This window comes from Danio rerio, chromosome 4 (assembly GCF_052040795.2).
Source record: "Danio rerio strain M-AB ecotype USA chromosome 4, GRCz13ab, whole genome shotgun sequence".
NCBI lineage: Eukaryota > Metazoa > Chordata > Actinopteri > Cypriniformes > Danionidae > Danio > Danio rerio.
Window position 1 is genome coordinate 52,715,746 of NC_141024.2, and position 21,755 is coordinate 52,737,500.

Below are 21,755 nucleotides of genomic sequence, written 5' to 3' on the forward strand. Positions count from 1 at the left end.
ATGGAAATCAGGACAAACATATGCTATCGGCCATTGAAAGAGTTTCAGATCAGAAAGCCACTCTCCCATCATCTGAGGGAAAGGTGCAGTTTGGATTTGAACCTAGCACCTGCTGTTCCCAAGACAGGTGCTCTGGCCAACTTAGTCTTAACACTAAAAGAAAAAACCTCTGGATACGATACTTCCAAACGCAGTTTCATCTAAGACAGTGGGGGGGGAGAAAAATGTACTGTGCTTTCTACTCAGTTACTTTGCACATGCATAAAGAGGCTCTTGTACGACAAATCCAAAAGGCGTGATCTCAACAATAGGTGGCAGTTACTTTTCCCCAAAACCACAGGTTGCCGACGAGTCATTCCTCAAGCCCACTAGGCCCTACACCGTTTTCTAATCTCCCTTATTTAAAACAGCTCAATTAAGTCATCGGCTTTATTGTAGAGTACCCCTAGTATCTGAGCCTGCACTGCGCAATGAAAGAAAGAAGCAAAACGGGATGGACAGATGCCTAAAATGTTAGAAACTTACCACACCTTAAGTCAGTGAAGAAAAAGGGCAAAGCTTGCGACTCTGGTGGGACTCAAAACCACAACCTTTGAATGGCTCACCTCACAGCCTAGAAGGCCAATGCGCTATCCATTGCACCACAGAGCCTTAGTGCTCTGCTTCCTCTAGAACTGTTGGACAGAAAGCACTTTTTAGTACTCTCTGGCCCATGAAAGAACAGCCAACTGCAGACAAGGCACTGCTGGTATTCAAAGCCAGGATCTCCTGTTTACTAGACAGGCACTTTGACCAACTAAGCCACAGCGCCAAACGACCTTGACACAGGCTAAATGGTTAATTCCAAAAAAAAAAAAAAAAATTAACAACGGTAGCGCTGCATGTGGGAATGTCTGGACTTGAAATATTAAAGTCCAATTGGTTAGGCATTACCACACTATGCTATATAAAGGCATCGTCCAAAGCCCTCTTGAACGAGCAGCGTTCTTAAGGATTTGAGTTTTGTTAAGAAACCGACTGCTAAACATCCCGCTGCGTAAACACTCGTTACTCTTAACAAAAAGCAAACATTAAACCTGCACATTAGGCACTGCTGGGATTTGAACCCAGGATCTCCTGTTTACTAGACAGGCACTTTGACCAACTAAGCCACAGCGCCAACGCTGAATATGAGGCAAGACATATTTGCACACAGAGACTAAAAAAAGACAGCAAGTCTTAAAATGGCAAGCAAAGAGGTTGTTTAACTCTATTTGTCGCACTATTCATTACGCCTCAAAGCTATACAATTTTATAATTCATTCCGGTGAGCTCTATAAAACAAGCACACGCACCACCTGGGCTAAGGCGCTACTGGGATTTGAGCCCACTATCTCCTGTTTACAAGACAGGCGCTTTGACCAGCTAAGCCACAGCGCCACAGAAATTCACAGTAAGAGACATTTGCCCGATAACAAAAATCGAAGAAGAAAAAATAATACACAACAAAAACCAGCATGTCAGGATGCAGAAAATGCTGACAAGCCGGACGCGGTCTTTTAGAGTCTGGATGATCATGTCTCAAGCCTGACCATGTCATCCAAACCCAGAGTCAGCTCGGAAAATGGAAATCAGGACAAACATATGCTATCGGCCATTGAAAGAGTTTCAGATCAGAAAGCCACTCTCCCATCATCTGAGGGAAAGGTGCAGTTTGGATTTGAACCTAGCACCTGCTGTTCCCAAGACAGGTGCTCTGGCCAACTTAGTCAACACTAAAAGAAAAAACCTCTGGATACGATACTTCCAAACGCAGTTTCATCTAAGACAGTGGGGGGGGAGAAAAATTTACTGTGCTTTCTACTCAGTTACTTTGCACATGCATAAAGAGGCTCTTGTACGACAAATCCAAAAGGCGTGATCTCAACAATAGGTGGCAGTTACTTTTCCCCAAAACCACAGGTTGCCGACGAGTCATTCCTCAAGCCCACTAGGCCCTACACCGTTTTCTAATCTCCCTTATTTAAAACAGCTCAATTAAGTCATCGGCTTTATTGTAGAGTACCCCTAGTATCTGAGCCTGCACTGCGCAATGAAAGAAAGAAGCAAAACGGGATGGACAGATGCCTAAAATGTTTGAAACGCACCACACCTTAAGTCAGTGAAGAAAAAGAGCAAAGCTTGCAACTCTGGTGGGACTCGAACCCACAACCTTTGAATGGCTCAGCTCATAGCCTAGAAGTCCAATGCGCTATCCATTGCACCACAGAGCCTTAGTGCTCTGCTTCCTCTAGAACTGTTGGACAGAAAGCACTTTTTAGTACTCTCTGGCCCATGAAAGAACAGCCAACTGCAGACAAGGCACTGCTGGTATTCAAAGCCAGGATCTCCTGTTTACTAAACAGGCACTTTGACCAACTAAGCCACAGCGCCAAACAACCTTGACACAGGCTTAATGTTTAATTCCAAAAAAAAAAAAAAAAAAAAAAAAAAAAAAAAACTAACAACGTTAGCGCTGCATGTGGGAATGTCTGGACTTGAAATATTAAAGTCCAATTGGTTAGGCATTACCACACTATGCTATATAAAGGCATCGTCCAAAGCCCTCTTGAACGAGCAGCGTTCTTAAGGATTTGAGTTTTGTTAAGAAACCGACTGCTAAACATCCCGCTGCGTAAACACTCGTTACTCTTAACAAAAGCAAACAAGAAACCTGTACATAAGGCACTGCTGGGATTTGAACCCAGGATCTCCTGTTTACTAGACAGGCACTTTGACCAACTAAGCCACAGCGCCAACGCTGAATAGGAGGCAAGACGTTTTTGCACACAGAGACTAAAAAAAGACAGCAAGTCTTAAAATGGCAAGCAAAGAGGTTGTTTAACTCTATTTGTCGCACTATTCATTACGCCTCAAAGCTATACAATTTTATAATTCATTCCGGTGAGCTCTATAAAACAAGCACACGCACCACCTGGACTAATGCGCTGCTGGGATTTGAGCCCAGGATCTCCTGTTTACAAGAAAGGCGCTTTGACCAGCTAAGCCACAGCGCCACAGAAATTCACAGTAAGAGACATTTGCCCGATAACAAAAATCGAAGAAGAAAAAATAATACACAACAAAAACCAGCATGTCAGGATGCAGAAAATGCTGACAAGCCGGACGCGGTCCTTTAGAGTCTGGATGATCATGTCTCAAGCCTGACCATGTCATCCAAACCCAGAGTCAGCTCGGAAAATGGAAATCAGGACAAACATATGCTATCGGCCATTGAAAGAGTTTCAGATCAGAAAGCCACTCTCCCATAATCTGAGGGAAAGGTGCAGTTTGGATTTGAACCTAGCACCTGCTGTTCCCAAGACAGGTGCTCTGGCCAACTTAGTCTTAACACTAAAAGAAAAAACCTCTGGATACGATACTTCCAAACGCAGTTTCATCTAAGACAGTGGGGGGGAAGCAAAAATTACTGTGCTTTCTACTCAGTTACTTTGCACATGCATAAAGAGGCTCTTGTACGACAAATCCAAAAGGCGTGATCTCAACAATAGGTGGCAGTTACTTTTCCCCAAAACCACAGGTTACCGACGAGTCATTCCTCAAGCCCACTAGGCCCTACACCGTTTTCTAATCTCCCTTATTTAAAACAGCTCAATTAAGTCATCGGCTTTATTGTAGAGTACCCCTAGTATCTGAGCCTGCACTGCGCAATGAAAGAAAGAAGCAAAACGGGATGGACAGATGCCTAAAATGTTAGAAACGCACCACACCTTAAGTCAGTGAAGAAAAAGAGTAAAGCTTGCGACTCTGGTGGGACTCGAACCCACAACCTTTAAATGGCTCAGCTCACAAACTAGAAGTCCAATGCGCTATCCATTGCGCCACAGAGCCTAAGTGCTCTGCTTCCTCTAGAACTGTTGGACAGAAAGCACTTTTTAGTACTCTCTAGCCCATGAATGAACAGCCAACTGCGGACAAGGCACTGCTGGAATTCAAAGCCAGGATCTCCTGTTTATTAGACAGGCACTTTGACCAACTAAGCCACAGCGCCAAACGACCTTGATACAGGCTAAATGTTTAATTCCAAAAAAAAAAAAAAAAACTAACAACGGTAGCGCTGCATGTGGGAATGTCTGGACTTGAAATATTAAAGTCCAATTGGTTAGGCATTACCACACTATGCTATATAAAGGCATCGTCCAAAGCCCTCTTGAACGATCAGCGTTCTTAAGGATTTGAGTTTTGTTAAGAAACCGACTGCTAAACATCCCGCTGCGTAAACACTCGTTACTCTTAACAAAAGCAAACACGAAACCTGTACATAAGGCACTGCTGGGATTTGAACCCAAGATCTCCTGTTTACTAGACAGGCGCTTTGACCAACTAAGCCACAGCGCCAACGCTGAATAGGAGGCAAGACGTTTTTGCACACAGAGACTAAACTAGACAGCAAGTCTTAAAATGGCAAGCAAAGAGGTTGTTTAACTCTATTTGTCGCACTATTCATTACGCCTCAAAGCTATACAATTTTATAATTCATTCCGGTGAGCTCTATAAAACAACACACGCACCACCTGGACTAAGGTGCTGCTGGGATTTGAGCCCAGGATCTCCTGTTTACAAGACAGGCGCTTTGACCAGCTAAGCCACAGCGCCACAGAAATTCACAGTAAGAGACATTTGCCCGATAACAAAAATCGAAGAAGAAAAAATAATACACAACAAAAACCAGCATGTCAGGATGCAGAAAATGCTGACAAGCCGGACGCGGTCCTTTAGAGTCTGGATGATCATGTCTCAAGCCTGACCATGTCATCCAAACCCAGAGTCAGCTCGGAAAATGGAAATCAGGACAATCATATGCTATCGGCCATTGAAAGAGTTTCAGATCAGAAAGCCACTCTCCCATAATCTGAGGGAAAGGTGCAGTTTGGATTTGAACCTAGCACCTGCTGTTCCCAAGACAGGTGCTCCGGCCAACTTAGTCTTAACACTAAAAGAAAAAACCTCTGGATACGATACTTCCAAACGCAGTTTCATCTAAGACAGTGGGGGGGAAGCAAAAATTACTGTGCTTTCTACTCAGTTGCTTTGCACAAGCATAAAGAGGCTCTTGTACGACAAATCCAAAAGGCGTGATCTCAACAATAGGTGGCAGTTACTTTTCCCCAAAACCACAGGTTGCCGACGAGTCATTCCTCAAGCCCACTAGGCCCTTCACCGTTTTCTAATCTCCCTTATTTAAAACAGCTCAATTAAGTCATCGGCTTTATTGTAGAGTACCCCTAGTATCTGAGCCTGCACTGCGCAATGAAAGAAAGAAGCAAAACGGGATGGACAGATGCCTAAAATGTTAGAAACGCACCACACCTTAAGTCAGTGAAGAAAAAGTGCAAAACTTGCGACTCTGGTGGGACTCGAACCCACAATTTTTGAATGGCTCAGCTCACAACCTAGAAGTCCAATGCGCTATCCATTGCGCCACAGAGCCTAAGTGCTCTGCTTCCTCTAGAACTGTTGGACAGAAAGCACTTTTTAGTACTCTCTGGCCCATGAATGAACAGCCAACTGCGGACAAGGCACTGCTGGAATTCAAAGCCAGGATCTCCTGTTTATTAGACAGGCACTTTGACCAACTAAGCCACAGCGCCAAACGACCTTGATACTGGCTAAATGTTTAATTCCAAAAAAAAAAAAAAAAACTAACAACGGTAGCGCTGCATGTGGGAATGTCTGGACTTGAAATATTAAAGTCCAATTGGTTAGGCATTACCACACTATGCTATATAAAGGCATCGTCCAAAGCCCTCTTGAACGAGCAGCGTTCTTAAGGATTTGAGTTTTGTTAAGAAACCGACTGCTAAACATCCCGCAGCGTAAACACTCGTTACTCTTAACAAAAGCAAACACGAAACCTGTACATAAGGAACTGCTGGGATTTGAACCCAAGATCTCCTGTTTACTAGACAGGCGCTTTGACCAACTAAGCCACAGCGCCAACGCTGAATAGGAGGCAAGATGTTTTTGCACACAGAGACTAAAAAAAGACAGCAAGTCTTAAAATGGCAAGCAAAGAGGTTGTTTAACTCTATTTGTCGCACTATTCATTAGGCCTCAAAGCTATACAATTTTATATATCATTCCGTTGAGCTCCATAAAACAAGCACACGCACCACCTGGACTAAGGCGCTGCTGGGATTTGAGCCCAGGATCTCCTGTTTACAAGACAGGCGCTTTGACCAGCTAAGCCACAGCGCCACAGAAATTCACAGTAAGAGACATTTGCCCGATAACAAAAATCGAAGAAGAAAAAATAATACACAACAAAAACCAGCATGTCAGGATGCAGAAAATGCTGACAAGCCGGACGCGGTCCTTTAGAGTCTGGATGATCATGTCTCAAGCCTGACCATGTCATCCAAAACCAGAGTCAGCTCGGAAAATGGAAATCAGGACAAACATATGCTATCGGCCATTGAAAGAGTTTCAGATCAGAAAGCCACTCTCCCATAATCTGAGGGAAAGGTGCAGTTTGGATTTGAACCTAGCACCTGCTGTTCCCAAGACAGGTGCTCTGGCCAACTTAGTCTTAACACTAAAAGAAAAAACCTCTGGATACGATACTTCCAAACGCAGTTTCATCTAAGACAGTGGGGGGGAAGCAAAAATTACTGTGCTTTCTACTCAGTTACTTTGCACATGCATAAAGAGGCTCTTGTACGACAAATCCAAAAGGCGTGATCTCAACAATAGGTGGCAGTTACTTTTCCCCAAAACCACAGGTTGCCGACGAGTCATTCCTCAAGCCCACTAGGCCCTACACCGTTTTCTAATCTCCCTTATTTAAAACAGCTCAATTAAGTCATCGGCTTTATTGTAGAGTACCCCTAGTATCTAAGCCTGCACTGCGCAATGAAAGAAAGAAGCAAAACGGGATGGAATGATGCCTAAAATGTTAGAAACGCACCACACCTTAAGTCAGTGAAGAAAAAGAGCAAAGCTTGCGACTCTGGTGGGACTCGAACCCACAACCTTTGAATGGCTCAGCTCACAACCTAGAAGTCCATTGCACTATCCATTGCGCCACAGAGCCTAAGTGCTCTGCTTCCTCTAGAACTGTTGGACAGAAATCACTTTTTAGTACTCTCTGGCCCATGAATGAACAGCCAACTGTGGACAAGGCACTGCTGGAATTCAAAGCCAGGATCTCCTGTTTATTAGACAGGCACTTTGACCAACTAAGCCACAGCGCCAAACGACCTTGATACAGGCTAAATGTTTAATTCCAAAAAAAAAAAAAAAAAAACTAACAACCGTAGCGCTGCATGTGGGAATGTCTGGACTTGAAATATTAAAGTCCAATTGGTTAGGCATTACCACACTATGCTATATAAAGGCATCGGCCAAAGCCCTCTTGAACGAGCAGCGTTCTTAAGGATTTGAGTTTTGTTAAGAAACCGACTGCTAAACATCCCGCTGCGTAAACACTCGTTACTCTTAACAAAAGCAAACACGAAACCTGTACACAAGGCACTGCTGGGATTTGAACCCAGGATCGCCTCCTTACTAGACAGGCGCTTTGACCAACTAAGCCACAGCGCCAACGCTGAATAGGAGGCAAGACGTTTTTGCACACAGAGACTAAAAAAAGACAGCAAGTCTTAAAATGGCAAGCAAAGAGGTTGTTTAACTCTATTTGTCGCACTATTCATTACGCCTCAAAGCTATACAATTTTATAATTCATTCCGGTGAGCTCTATAAAACAAGCACACGCACCACCTGGACTAATGCGCTGCTGGGATTTGAGCCCAGGATCTCCTGTTTACAAGAAAGGCGCTTTGACCAGCTAAGCCACAGCGCCACAGAAATTCACAGTAAGAGACATTTGCCCGATAACAAAAATCGAAGAAGAAAAAATAATACACAACAAAAACCAGCATGTCAGGATGCAGAAAATGCTGACAAGCCGGACGCGGTCCTTTAGAGTCTGGATGATCATGTCTCAAGCCTGACCATGTCATCCAAACCCAGAGTCAGCTCGGAAAATGGAAATCAGGACAAACATATGCTATCGGCCATTGAAAGAGTTTCAGATCAGAAAGCCACTCTCCCATCATCTGAGGGAAAGGTGCAGTTTGGATTTGAACCTAGCACCTGCTGTTCCCAAGACAGGTGCTCTGGCCAACTTAGTCTTAACACTAAAAGAAAAAACCTCTGGATACGATACTTCCAAACGCAGTTTCATCTAAGACAGTGGGGGGGGAGAAAAATGTACTGTGCTTTCTACTCAGTTACTTTGCACATGCATAAAGAGGCTCTTGTACGACAAATCCAAAAGGCGTGATCTCAACAATAGGTGGCAGTTACTTTTCCCCAAAACCACAGGTTGCCGACGAGTCATTCCTCAAGCCCACTAGGCCCTACACCGTTTTCTAATCTCCCTTATTTAAAACAGCTCAATTAAGTCATCGGCTTTATTGTAGAGTACCCCTAGTATCTGAGCCTGCACTGCGCAATGAAAGAAAGAAGCAAAACGGGATGGACAGATGCCTAAAATGTTAGAAACTTACCACACCTTAAGTCAGTGAAGAAAAAGGGCAAAGCTTGCGACTCTGGTGGGACTCAAAACCACAACCTTTGAATGGCTCACCTCACAGCCTAGAAGGCCAATGCGCTATCCATTGCACCACAGAGCCTTAGTGCTCTGCTTCCTCTAGAACTGTTGGACAGAAAGCACTTTTTAGTACTCTCTGGCCCATGAAAGAACAGCCAACTGCAGACAAGGCACTGCTGGTATTCAAAGCCAGGATCTCCTGTTTACTAGACAGGCACTTTGACCAACTAAGCCACAGCGCCAAACGACCTTGACACAGGCTAAATGGTTAATTCCAAAAAAAAAAAAAAAAATTAACAACGGTAGCGCTGCATGTGGGAATGTCTGGACTTGAAATATTAAAGTCCAATTGGTTAGGCATTACCACACTATGCTATATAAAGGCATCGTCCAAAGCCCTCTTGAACGAGCAGCGTTCTTAAGGATTTGAGTTTTGTTAAGAAACCGACTGCTAAACATCCCGCTGCGTAAACACTCGTTACTCTTAACAAAAAGCAAACATTAAACCTGCACATTAGGCACTGCTGGGATTTGAACCCAGGATCTCCTGTTTACTAGACAGGCACTTTGACCAACTAAGCCACAGCGCCAACGCTGAATATGAGGCAAGACATATTTGCACACAGAGACTAAAAAAAGACAGCAAGTCTTAAAATGGCAAGCAAAGAGGTTGTTTAACTCTATTTGTCGCACTATTCATTACGCCTCAAAGCTATACAATTTTATAATTCATTCCGGTGAGCTCTATAAAACAAGCACACGCACCACCTGGGCTAAGGCGCTACTGGGATTTGAGCCCACTATCTCCTGTTTACAAGACAGGCGCTTTGACCAGCTAAGCCACAGCGCCACAGAAATTCACAGTAAGAGACATTTGCCCGATAACAAAAATCGAAGAAGAAAAAATAATACACAACAAAAACCAGCATGTCAGGATGCAGAAAATGCTGACAAGCCGGACGCGGTCTTTTAGAGTCTGGATGATCATGTCTCAAGCCTGACCATGTCATCCAAACCCAGAGTCAGCTCGGAAAATGGAAATCAGGACAAACATATGCTATCGGCCATTGAAAGAGTTTCAGATCAGAAAGCCACTCTCCCATCATCTGAGGGAAAGGTGCAGTTTGGATTTGAACCTAGCACCTGCTGTTCCCAAGACAGGTGCTCTGGCCAACTTAGTCAACACTAAAAGAAAAAACCTCTGGATACGATACTTCCAAACGCAGTTTCATCTAAGACAGTGGGGGGGGAGAAAAATTTACTGTGCTTTCTACTCAGTTACTTTGCACATGCATAAAGAGGCTCTTGTACGACAAATCCAAAAGGCGTGATCTCAACAATAGGTGGCAGTTACTTTTCCCCAAAACCACAGGTTGCCGACGAGTCATTCCTCAAGCCCACTAGGCCCTACACCGTTTTCTAATCTCCCTTATTTAAAACAGCTCAATTAAGTCATCGGCTTTATTGTAGAGTACCCCTAGTATCTGAGCCTGCACTGCGCAATGAAAGAAAGAAGCAAAACGGGATGGACAGATGCCTAAAATGTTTGAAACGCACCACACCTTAAGTCAGTGAAGAAAAAGAGCAAAGCTTGCAACTCTGGTGGGACTCGAACCCACAACCTTTGAATGGCTCAGCTCATAGCCTAGAAGTCCAATGCGCTATCCATTGCACCACAGAGCCTTAGTGCTCTGCTTCCTCTAGAACTGTTGGACAGAAAGCACTTTTTAGTACTCTCTGGCCCATGAAAGAACAGCCAACTGCAGACAAGGCACTGCTGGTATTCAAAGCCAGGATCTCCTGTTTACTAAACAGGCACTTTGACCAACTAAGCCACAGCGCCAAACAACCTTGACACAGGCTTAATGTTTAATTCCAAAAAAAAAAAAAAAAAAAAAAAAAAAAAAAACTAACAACGTTAGCGCTGCATGTGGGAATGTCTGGACTTGAAATATTAAAGTCCAATTGGTTAGGCATTACCACACTATGCTATATAAAGGCATCGTCCAAAGCCCTCTTGAACGAGCAGCGTTCTTAAGGATTTGAGTTTTGTTAAGAAACCGACTGCTAAACATCCCGCTGCGTAAACACTCGTTACTCTTAACAAAAGCAAACAAGAAACCTGTACATAAGGCACTGCTGGGATTTGAACCCAGGATCTCCTGTTTACTAGACAGGCACTTTGACCAACTAAGCCACAGCGCCAACGCTGAATAGGAGGCAAGACGTTTTTGCACACAGAGACTAAAAAAAGACAGCAAGTCTTAAAATGGCAAGCAAAGAGGTTGTTTAACTCTATTTGTCGCACTATTCATTACGCCTCAAAGCTATACAATTTTATAATTCATTCCGGTGAGCTCTATTTAACATTATTAATCTATCATTATTAATCATCTATGTAACATTAATTACAACAACACAATTATTATATGATTGTTATAGATGTTATATGACGTTGTTTGTTAAGATTAATGTTAGCCGACCAAGCACACTGTACAGTTTTACTACAAACATTTTAATGCAGTTATTATACATTACTTCACTTTATATTGTCATTTACTACCATAGTTACAATAATGCCCGTGCATTATTCTCACACATTAATGAATCACTTCACTAATAATAAATATAAGGGTCAATTCATCAGTCATTAATTATAAACAAATAGTATAATAATGCTCACATATCACTACATCACTAATCATAAACTAATCTAATAATGCTCACGCATAATACATCACTAATTATAAAGCATAAAACAATATGGATCACGCATGATTGCATCACTAATAATAAACCAATAATATAAGGGTCACAATTTAATCCATCAATAATAATAATAACATTATTATTAGTGATGGATTGGTGTGTGACCCTTATATTGTTGGTTTATTATTAGTGATGCAATCATGCATGATCCATATTAATTAATTAATAACTGCATTAAAATGTTTGTAGTAAAACTGTACAGTTTGCTTGGTCGGCTAACATTAATCTTACCAAATAACGTTATAAAACATCTATAACAATCATATAATAATTATGTTGTAGTAATTAACGTTACTGTAATGGTTATTCATTTAAACCACCTTGTTAAAAAAATACTTACTTTGCAATTGGTTTCCGAATTAATCCGCAACGAAATCTTTTATTACAGTACAAATCATGGATGGTATAAGGGCTCTGATTGGCCATAGCGTTCATTGTAACTCAGAACACGATTGGCTGCCTTAACCAAGAATAGGGTGAATCTTGGCTCCAGCTCACAAAGTGATCGGCCGGTGTGACCAAGAATAACCACGACTTACAGGTGGCAGTAAGAGCAAACCGGCCACTTACTGCCAAGCTTAATAAAAGTCTTCCAGTTGGTGCTGCCCGGGCTAAAGAAAAAAAATGTAAAAAAAAAAATATATAAAACGGCCTTGCCAGAAAGTAGCAGAATGTCAATACAAGGCGGTGGCAATGTGCATTGATTTCTGAGTAACTCGTCATTCGGCATGCAGGGCTCCTCACACGTTTACTGGAGCAGGACCAGGTAGGGCCTTCAGTCACCTGCCCCTTGTGCACAAAATAGAACAACAGCACTGTTTTACAACCCCGGGATCGAACCAGGGACCTTTAGATCTTCAGTCTAACGCTCTCCCAACTGAGCTATTTCGACTGCCTTTTCACAAATATCCTGCAGCATTCATGTCTGTGAGACTAAGCAGAATCCTGAAATGCCTCTGAGGCCTTAAAGGGTAAAAGTTTGGCCAGTACGGGGATCGAACACGCGACCTTGGCGTTATTAGCACCACGCTCTAACCAGCTGAGCTAACCGGCCACTTTCTGCCATGTTTGCTCAAAAGCTCAGAGTAACTGTCATTTTCTTCAAGAGATAAGAATGCTATTCCAGCTTTTTTTGTGCGGTGCTGGTAAAAAAACAAGGTCCCACCAAGATTTGGACTCGGATCGCTGGATTCAGAGTCCAGAGTGCTAACCATTACACCATGGAACCTCAAGTCTTCTGCTTGGTGCTGCCTGGGCCAAAGAGAAAATAATGTAAAAAAAAAAAAAAAAAAAAAAAGAAAACGGCCTTGCCAGAAAGTAGCAGAATGTCAATACAAGGCAGTGCCAATGTGCATTGATTTCTGAGTAACTCGTCATTCGGCATGCAGGGCTCCTCACACGTTTACTGGAGCAGGACCAGGTAGGGCCTTCAAAAGAAAAGCGCACTATTCCAGGCATTTTGAGGACTAAACGGCAGGCAGGGCAAAGAGGCCACCACAGAGCAAATGTGATCTTTTTTTTCTATTTTGACCACGTCGAAAATCGCCAATTATTGATTGCTTTGAGGGGAATTAGCTCATGGTTAAGCGCTCGCTTTGCATGGGAGAGGTAGCGGGAACAATGACTGCATTCTCCACCTCTGTTTTCATGCCTTTTTACATTGGCTTTTATTGCAAAGCTGGTGGCACCTTGAGGGTTTAAAGCGAAACTACTTACGTCAGCTTTGCCGGTTTCCATGTAGTACATATCATTGCAAGCCTTCAGAAGCCCTATCAAGTCACAGTTTTCCTTTATTCGGCAGCGTGTCCGCAGTGGGACATCAAAGCGCTAAATACATAGCATTATAGAGTGCTGTCGATCAGGCCATTGGAATCATCGCCAGAAGCAACGTGACCATCTGGGAGGAAGATAGTGTTTTGGTCAAGTGGAAGCAGATGGACTTAAGGGTGAAACAGCTAGGCTTTTTGGGTGACTTTCAGTCACCTGACCCTTGTGCACAAAATAGAACAACATCACTGTTTTGCCAAAAACCAGGATCGAACCAGGGACCTTTAGATCTTCAGTTTAACGCTCTCCCAACTGAGCAATTTCAGCTGCCTTTTCACAAGAATCCTGCAGCATTCGTGTCTGTGAGACTAAGCAGAATCCTGAAATGCCTCTGAGGCATTAAAGAGTAAAAGTTCGGCCAGTACGGGGATCGAACCCGCAACCTTGGCGTTATTAGCACCACGCTCTAACCAGCTGAGCTAACCAGCAGCTTTCTGCCATGTTTGCTAAAAAGCTCAGAGTAACTGTCATTTTCTTCAAGAGATAAGAATGCTCTTCCAGCTTTTTTTGTGCGGTGCTGGTAAAAAAACAAGGTCCCACCGAGATTTGAACTCAGATCGCTGGATTCAGAGTCCAGAGTGCTAACCATTACACCATGGAACCTCAAGTCTTCTGCTCGGTGCTGCCCGGGCCAAAGAGAAAATAATGTAAAAACAAACAAAAAAAACAGAAAACGGCCTTGCCAGAAAGTAGCAGAATGTCAATACAAGGCAGTGCCAATGTGCATTGATTTCTGAGTAACTTGTCATTCGGCATGCAGGGCTTCTCACACGTTTACTGGAGCAGGACCAGGTAGGGCCTTAAAAAGAAAAGTGCACTATTCCAGGCATTTTGACGACTAAACGGCAGGCAGGGCAAAGAGGCCACCACGGAGAAAATGTGAACTTTTTTTTCTATTTTGACCACGTCGAAAATCGCCAATTATTGATTGCTTTGAGGGGAATTAGCTCATGGTTAAGCGCTCGCTTTGCATGGGAGAGGTAGCGGGAACAATGACTGCATTCTCCACCTCTGTTTTCATGCCTTTTTACATTGGCTTTTATTGCAAAGCTGGTGGCACCTTGAGGGTTTAAAGCGAAACTATTTACGTCAGCTTTGCCGGTTTCTGTGTAGTACATATCATTGCAACCCTTCAGAAGCCCTATCAAGTCACAGTTTTCTTTTATTCAGCAGCGTGTCCGCAGTGGGACATCAAAGCGCTAAATACATAGCATTATAGAGTGCTGTCGATCAGGCCATTGGAATCATCGCCAGAAGCAACGTGACCATCTGGGAGGAAGATAGTGTTTTGGTCAAGTGGAAGCAGATGGACTTAAGGGTGAAGCAGCTAGGCTTTTTGGGTGACTTTCAGTCACCTGACCCTTGTGCACAAAATAGAACAAAATCACTGTTTAGCCGAAACCCAGGATCGAACGAGGGACCTTTAGATCTTCAGTTTAACGTTCTCCCAACTGAGCAATTTCGGCTGCCTTTTCACAAGAATCCTGCAGCATTCGTGTCTGTGAGACTAAGCAGAATCCTGAAATGCCTCTGAGGCCTTAAAGGGTAAAAGTTTGGCCAGTACGGGGATCGAACGCGCAACCTTGGCGTTATTAGCACCACGCTCTAACCAGCTGAGCTAACCGGTCACTTTCTTCCATGTTTGCTAAAAAGCTCAGAGTAACTGTCATTTTCTTCAAGAGATAAGAATGCTATTCCAGCTTTTTTTGTGCGGTGCTGGTAAAAAAACAAGGTCCCACTGAGATTTGAACTCGGATCGCTGGATTCAGAGTCCAGAGTGCTAACCATTAAACCATGGAACCTCAAGTCTTCTGCTTAGTGCTGCCCGGGCCAAAGAGAAAATAATGTTAAAAAAAAAAAAAAAAAACAGAAAACGGCCTTGCCAGAATGTAGCAGAATGTCAATACAAGGCAGTGCCAATGTGCATTGATTTCTGAGTAACTCGTCATTCGGCATGCAGGGCTCCTCACACGTTTACTGGAGCAGGACCAGGTAGGGCCTTCAAAAGAAAAGCGCACTATTCCAGGCATTTTGACGACTAAACGGCAGGCAGGGCAAAGAGGCCACCACCGAGCAAATGTGATCTTTTTTTTCTATTTTCACCACGTCGAAAATCGCCAATTTTTGATTGCTTTGAGGGGAATTACCTCATGGTTAAGCGCTCGCTTTGCATGGGAGAGGTAGCGGGAACAATGACTGCATTCTCCACCTCTGTTTTCATGCCTTTTTACATTGGCTTTTATTGCAAAGCTGGTGGCACCTTGAGGGTTTAAAGCGAAACTACTTACGTCAGCTTTGCCGGTTTCTGTGTAGTACATATCATTGCAACCCTTCAGAAGCCCTATCAAGTCACAGTTTTCTTTTATTCAGCAGCGTGTCCGCAGTGGGACATCAAAGCGCTAAATACATAGCATTATAGAGTGCTGTCGATCAGGCCATTGGAATCATCGCCAGAAGCAACGTGACCATCTGGGAGGAAGATAGTGTTTTGGTCAAGTGGAAGCAGATGGACTTAAGGGTGAAGCAGCTAGGCTTTTTGGGTGACTTTCAGTCACCTGACCCTTGTGCACAAAATAGAACAACATCACTGTTTTGCCGAAACCCAGGATCGAACCAGGGACCTTTAGATCTTCAGTTTAACGCTCTCCAAACTGAGCAATTTCGGCTGCCTATTCACAAGAATCCTTAGCATTCGTGTCTGTGAGACTAAGCAGAATGCTGAAATGCCTCTGAGGCCTTAAAGGGTAAAAGTTTGGCCAGTACGGGGATCGAACGCGTAACCTTGCCGTTATTAGCACCACGCTCTAACCAGCTGAGCTAACCGGTCACTTTCTTCCATGTTTGCTAAAAAGCTCAGAGTAACTGTCATTTTCTTCAAGAGATAAGAATGCTATTCCAGCTTTTTTTGTGTGGTGCTGGTAAAAAAACAAGGTCCCACCGAGATTTGAACTCGGATCGCTGGATTCAGAGTCCAGAGTGCTAACCATTACACCATGGAACCTCAAGTCTTCTGCTTGGTGCTGCCCGGGCCAAAGAGAAAATAATGTAAAAAAAAAAAAAAAAAAGAAAGAAAACGGCCTTGCCAGAAAGTAGCAGAATGTCAATACAAGGCAGTGCCAATGTGCATTGATTTCTGAGTAACTCGTCATTCGGCATGCAGGGCTCTTCACACGTTTACTGGAGCAGAACCAGGTAGGGCCTTCAAAAGAAAAGCGCACTATTCCAGGCATTTTGACGACTAAACGGCAGGCAGGGCAAAGAGGCCACCACAGAACAAATGTGATCTTTTTTTTTCTATTTTGACCACGTCGAAAATCGCCAATTATTGATTGCTTTGAGGGGAATTAGCTCATGGTTAAGCGCTCGCTTTGCAAGGGAGAGGTAGCGGGAACAATGACTGCATTCTCCACCTCTGTTTTCATGCCTTTTTACATTGGCTTTTATTGCAAAGCTGGTGGCACCTTGAGGGTTTAAAGCGAAACTACTTACGTCAGCTTTGCCGGTTTCTGTGTAGTACATATCATTGCAACCCTTCAGAAGCCCTATCAAGTCACAGTTTTCTTTTATTCAGCAGCGTGTCCGCAGTGGGACATCAAAGCGCTAAATACATAGCATTATAGAGTGCTGTCGATCAGGCCATTGGAATCATCGTCAGAAGCAACGTGACCATCTTGGAGGAAGATAGTGTTTTGGTCAAGTGGAAGCAGATGGACTTAAGGGTGAAGCAGCTAGGCTTTTTGGGTGACTTTCAGTCACCTAACCCTTGTGCACAAAATAGAACAACATCACTGATTTGCCGAAACCCAGGATCGAACCAGGGACCTTTAGATCTTCAGTTTAACGCTCTCCCAACTGAGCAATTTCGGCTGCCTTTTCACAAGAATCCTGCAGCATTCGTGTCTGTGAGACTAAGCAGAATGCTGAAATGCCTCCGAGGCCTTAAAGGGTAAAACTTTGGCCAGTACGGGGATCGAACACGCGACCTTGGCGTTATTAGCACCACGCTCTAACCAGCTGAGCTAACCGGCCACTTTCTGCCATGTTTGCTAAAAAGCTCAGAGTAACTGTCATTTTCTTCAAGAGATAAGAATGCTATTCCAGCTTTTTTTGTGCGGTGCTGGTAAAAAAACAAGGTCCCACTGAGATTTGAACTCGGATCGCTGGATTCAGAGTCCAGAGTGCTAACCATTACACCATGGAACCTCAAGTCTTCTACTCGGTGCTGCCCGGGCCAAAGAGAAAATAATGTAAAAAAAATAAAAAATAAAGAAAACGGCCTTGCCAGAAAGTAGCAGAATGTCAATACAAGGCAGTGCCAATGTGCATTGATTTCTGAGTAACTCGTCATTCGGCATGCAGGGCTCCTCACACGTTTACTGGAGCAGGACCAGGTAGGGCCTTCAAAAGAAAAGCGCACTATTCCAGGCATTTTGACGACTAAACGGCAGGCAGGGCAAAGAGGCCACCACAGAGCAAATGTGATCTTTTTTTCTATTTTCACCACGTCGAAAATCGCCAACTATTGATTGCTGTGAGGGGAATTAGCTCAAATGGTTAAGTGCTCGCTTTGCATGCGAGAGGAAGCGGGAACAATGACTGCATTCTCCACCTCTGTTTTCATGCCTTTTTAAAGCGAAAAGGTTTAAAGTGAAACTCTCCTGATTTAATCATCACCAGAAGCGACGTGACCATCTGGAAATAAGATAGCTTTTTGGTCAAGTGGAAGCAGTTGGACTTAAGGGTGCAGCAGCTAGGCTTTTTGGGTGACTTTCGGTCACCTAACTCTTGTGCCCAAAACTGAAAAACAACACTACTTTACCGAACCCTGGTTCTAACCAGGGACCTTTAGATATTCAGTCTAACACTCTCCCAACTAAGCTATTTCAGCTGCCGTTTCATAGTTTTTTTGCAGCGTAGACGTGTGTAAGACGTAAATGCATCTGAGGCCTAAAAGGGTAAGAGCTTGGCCAGAACAGGGATCGAATCCACAACCTTGCCGTTATTACCACCTAAGTCTAACCAGCTAAGCTAACCAGCCACTTCCTGCCTAAAGCACTAGAAAGCCCAGAGTATCTGTCATTCCCTGGCCTTCAAGAGATGAACATTCTATTCCAGCTTTTTTTGTGCGGTGCTGGCAAAATAACAGGTCCCACTGAAATTTGAACTCAGATCGTTGGATTCAGAGTGGTCACCATTACACCATGGAACCTCAAGCTTGTTGTGTGGTGCTGTCAGAACTGTAGGGAATGAATAAAAAAAAAACGGCCTTGCAGGAAAGTAGCAGAATGTCAATCCAAGGTGGTGCCAATGTGCATTGATTTCTGAGTAACTGAGTCATTCTGAGTCATTCGGCATGCAGGGCTCCTCACACGTTTACTGGTGCAGGAATAGGTAGGGCTTTAAAAGAAAAGCGCGCTATTCCAGGCAATTTGACGACTAAACGGCGGGCAGGGCAAAGAGGCCACCACAGAGCAGATGTGATCTTTTTTTTTTTTTTTGACCATGCCAAAAACTACCAATTTGAATTTTTCTGAGGGGAATTAGCTCAAATGGTAGAGCGCTCGCTTAGCATAGGAAGGGGTCCAATCTTCTCGCTCACTCGCAAGCGAACAAGCCGCAAAAACACGGAAAAATGCAACAAATTTCGCTTGCAGTAGTGTTGGCGGCTTTGTGGCTGGATTCGAACACACAATCTGTGTAACACAATATCCAATCAGTGTCGGTTTTAGCGTAGCCAATCAGCTGCGCTCTTATTGAAATTTTACTGACGTAACACAGGCAATTATATTGATTTTACTATTATTATGTGGATATTGTTCTTAAAAAGCATATTACGTTAATTAAAAATGAATGCAAATGTTTCAATTAAACATATGTATGCATGTTTATGTATATATAAGTATATTATATATATTTATTTATTAATATATAAATATATACTATACTATATGTATATATATATATATATATATATATATATATATATATATATATTAATATATGTTATATTTCTTTATGTAATAACTTTAAATGAATGCACACAAAAACAAGTAATATGCAAAATGGTTTATTAAAATGAATACAAATATTAAAATCGCAAAACAATTTAAAAAATATAAAAAACAAAATAAAAACATATCTTAATATATAAACTATATAATATACAATAAATAAAAACAATACAATATATATTTATTGTGCACATATATTAAAACAATATTATATATATATATATATATATATATATATTTACTTATTATACACATTATATAAAAACAATACTCTATATATATATTTAGTTTTATATACACAATATATTAAACAATAATATAAATACATAATAAAATGCAAGAGTGGGGGCACGTAATATATAAAATATAGTATATAGGCAATGTATAAAATGTTATTTTTTTAAAGAAATATAAATATATTTTTACATAAAATGCACACAAATATTAAATAAGTACACACAAGACAAAATAAGAGTGGGCCTATAAGTGCCACTTTAAAATGCTAAATATTAACACACAAAAATTTAATAAAATGAGAGAGAGAGAGTACCCATGTAACATTTACAAAAATATATACAGCAATTTGTCCTTTATTCTGGAGCTGGAGTTTGTCCTTTATTTTGCTGGCGCTGTTCTGCCAACCAGTCCTCTAAGGACAAATCGGCTATGGCCAAACTCCTTAGTCTTTGGTTGCCCACATTTGCTGCAAACACTTTTCTTCTCCTGTTCCCGTCTGCGCCTGTTCCTCTGGGTGTAACGGGACACAGGAACAGCAGGCGCAGGTGGAGCAGGTGCAGGTGGAGGAACAGCAGGTGCAGGTGGAGCAGGTGCAGGTGGAGGAACAGCAGGTGCAGGTGGAGCAGGTGCAGGTGGAGGAACAGCAGGTGCAGGTGAAGCTGGGACTGCACTGGATGTTGGTGCAGCAAATGATGGAATCACCATTGACACACTCATGTATGGGTTAAAAACAAGTGTGCCAAACAATGATCCAGGTCCTGAAATGGGCTGCACAACATCTGGTGCTGTGGGGGGTGGTGCAATGGGGCACACCGTGCTGGGGGTCGGTGGAAAGGAGCACACCGTGGTGGGGGCAGATACAATGAGGCGCACTGTGGTGAGGGCCGGCGCAATAGGGCGCACTGTGGTGGAGGCTGGTATGATGGGGCACACTGTGGTGGAGGCTGGCGAGATGGGGCGCACTGTGGTGAAGGTCGGTGTGACGGGGCACACCATGGTAGGGGCTGGTGCAATGTGGCAGACTGTGGTGGGGGTTGGCGTGATTGGGCATACCGTCACGGGGGCCGGTGGAAAGGAGCACACCGTGGTGGCATCTGGCAGGAAGGAGCAAACTGTGGTGGTTGCAGAAGCAGACTTTCGACCAGGTCGAAGAAGAGGTGCCTGTCCTTCTTTATTTGGAGGAAAGACAAACTTGTGTTTGGGGCCTGATGTTGTCGGTGCCTCGTCCAATTTTCCCCTCGGCAAAGGAAGCTGCGTATCTGCCACAGCAATTGGATCAAGTGGAGTCAGTCCCTGAGTGAGTACACTCATTTCCTGATCCTTTTGCCTCCGTTGAAACCTGATAATAAATGATATGTATTATTCATATATATTAATTTAGAAGTATTCAGGTAATTTAAAGAAAATAATGTGCTTTGCTTACCACTGAATAAGCGTCTTCTGGTTTAGCTCAAAAAGCTGGATCACTGTTTCATCCATCAGCCTGCGACTGCAAAGCACCAGATCCCGGATGTGGTGGTAATCGGTCAGTATTTTAGACCACCTGGGCGTGCGAACACCAGCCTTCTTGGAAGTGGACTTGTGAACGGCACACAGCTTTGTACAAATGGCCTCAACCAAGCGGCTGGTGCTAGGCCACTGTGCTGGACCCCCAGGATGTCCAATCAGACAGCGCTTGACGCTCTCCACACCTGGAGTGACTCCGGAGCGCTAAGGTGCCGTAAAGCGCCCATGTGTCAGCTGAGGCTGATGTCGAGGCTGGTAGTTGATGCGCTGTTTATCAACATCCAGGAGAGCTGTCCACAGCTGGATGGCCTCTGTCACCTGCAGGTCAGTGAGGTAAGGAGCCTCATGAAGACCTACCAAATAAGCCAGATCCTGGACCTTGTCCCACCCAGCAATGCCATCAGGTCCAATGATTTACTCCCTGGTAAATACAGAATAAATGTAGTATATGTGGAATAAAAAAAGACTAAATAAAATTAAGTTCTTAATATATTTTACCTGAGCCTCAACAGAGAGACTGTCTCCAGACTTGGATGGCTGTGACGGCACTGAGGGGGCTGGGCTAGGAAGCTGTCCTTCTCCACCAGCAGATGTGGACGGCTCAGCCAGTGATGCTGGGGACTGAGGCAGAGGCGAAGATGAGGGGCTGTTTCTGAGATCACGGCAGGGGTCATCCTCATACAGCACTGGAACTGTGATGTCCTCCATGATCTCCTCCTCAAACCCGTCATCTTGTAGATCCTCGTCATCTACTTCCTCCACCAGCCTGTCTTCCTCCCCTGGGTTCTGGAGCACCGGAGTCAGGGTTTTG

General features: G+C 43.5%; 2 protein-coding genes and 15 non-coding genes across 17 annotated transcripts in view; all 17 read right to left on the minus strand.

Moving 5' to 3' along the window:
* The window catches only part of LOC137491225 (uncharacterized), a 481,743-nt gene that overhangs the window by 126,257 nt on the left and 333,731 nt on the right, over positions 1-21,755 (minus strand). The gene's annotated exons all lie outside the window — the stretch shown is intronic.
* Positions 1,086-1,159, minus strand: trnat-agu (transfer RNA threonine (anticodon AGU)). Its single transcript has one exon. It is a non-coding gene; the product is annotated as a tRNA-Thr (tRNA).
* On the minus strand, positions 2,164-2,252 carry trnar-ucu (transfer RNA arginine (anticodon UCU)). The gene is given in 2 exon segments: positions 2,164-2,199; positions 2,216-2,252. It is a non-coding gene; the product is annotated as a tRNA-Arg (tRNA).
* On the minus strand, positions 2,702-2,775 carry trnat-agu (transfer RNA threonine (anticodon AGU)). The gene has a single exon. It is a non-coding gene; the product is annotated as a tRNA-Thr (tRNA).
* Positions 3,782-3,870, minus strand: trnar-ucu (transfer RNA arginine (anticodon UCU)). The gene is given in 2 exon segments: positions 3,782-3,817; positions 3,834-3,870. It is a non-coding gene; the product is annotated as a tRNA-Arg (tRNA).
* trnat-ugu (transfer RNA threonine (anticodon UGU)) lies at positions 4,562-4,635 on the minus strand. The gene has a single exon. It is a non-coding gene; the product is annotated as a tRNA-Thr (tRNA).
* trnar-ucu (transfer RNA arginine (anticodon UCU)) lies at positions 5,382-5,470 on the minus strand. The gene is given in 2 exon segments: positions 5,382-5,417; positions 5,434-5,470. It is a non-coding gene; the product is annotated as a tRNA-Arg (tRNA).
* trnat-ugu (transfer RNA threonine (anticodon UGU)) lies at positions 6,164-6,237 on the minus strand. The gene has a single exon. It is a non-coding gene; the product is annotated as a tRNA-Thr (tRNA).
* trnat-agu (transfer RNA threonine (anticodon AGU)) lies at positions 9,111-9,184 on the minus strand. The gene has a single exon. It is a non-coding gene; the product is annotated as a tRNA-Thr (tRNA).
* Positions 10,189-10,277, minus strand: trnar-ucu (transfer RNA arginine (anticodon UCU)). Its single transcript is given in 2 exon segments — positions 10,189-10,224; positions 10,241-10,277. It is a non-coding gene; the product is annotated as a tRNA-Arg (tRNA).
* trnat-agu (transfer RNA threonine (anticodon AGU)) lies at positions 10,726-10,799 on the minus strand. The gene has a single exon. It is a non-coding gene; the product is annotated as a tRNA-Thr (tRNA).
* On the minus strand, positions 12,344-12,417 carry trnai-aau (transfer RNA isoleucine (anticodon AAU)). The gene has a single exon. It is a non-coding gene; the product is annotated as a tRNA-Ile (tRNA).
* On the minus strand, positions 13,722-13,793 carry trnaq-cug (transfer RNA glutamine (anticodon CUG)). The gene has a single exon. It is a non-coding gene; the product is annotated as a tRNA-Gln (tRNA).
* trnaq-cug (transfer RNA glutamine (anticodon CUG)) lies at positions 16,120-16,191 on the minus strand. The gene has a single exon. It is a non-coding gene; the product is annotated as a tRNA-Gln (tRNA).
* Positions 16,985-17,057, minus strand: trnaf-gaa (transfer RNA phenylalanine (anticodon GAA)). Its single transcript has one exon. It is a non-coding gene; the product is annotated as a tRNA-Phe (tRNA).
* Positions 17,322-17,393, minus strand: trnaq-cug (transfer RNA glutamine (anticodon CUG)). Its single transcript has one exon. It is a non-coding gene; the product is annotated as a tRNA-Gln (tRNA).
* The window catches only part of LOC141381805 (uncharacterized), a 493-nt gene continuing 45 nt past the window's right edge, over positions 21,308-21,755 (minus strand). Inside the window, exons 1-2 of the mRNA XM_087248675.2 lie at positions 21,443-21,755; positions 21,308-21,365 (exon numbers count right to left, since the gene is read on the minus strand). The exon at positions 21,443-21,755 is cut by the window's right edge and continues 45 nt beyond it. Coding sequence (XP_087104801.2) covers positions 21,345-21,365; positions 21,443-21,755 — 334 coding nt within the window. The 3' untranslated portion in view covers positions 21,308-21,344. The remainder of the gene's footprint in view (positions 21,366-21,442) is intronic.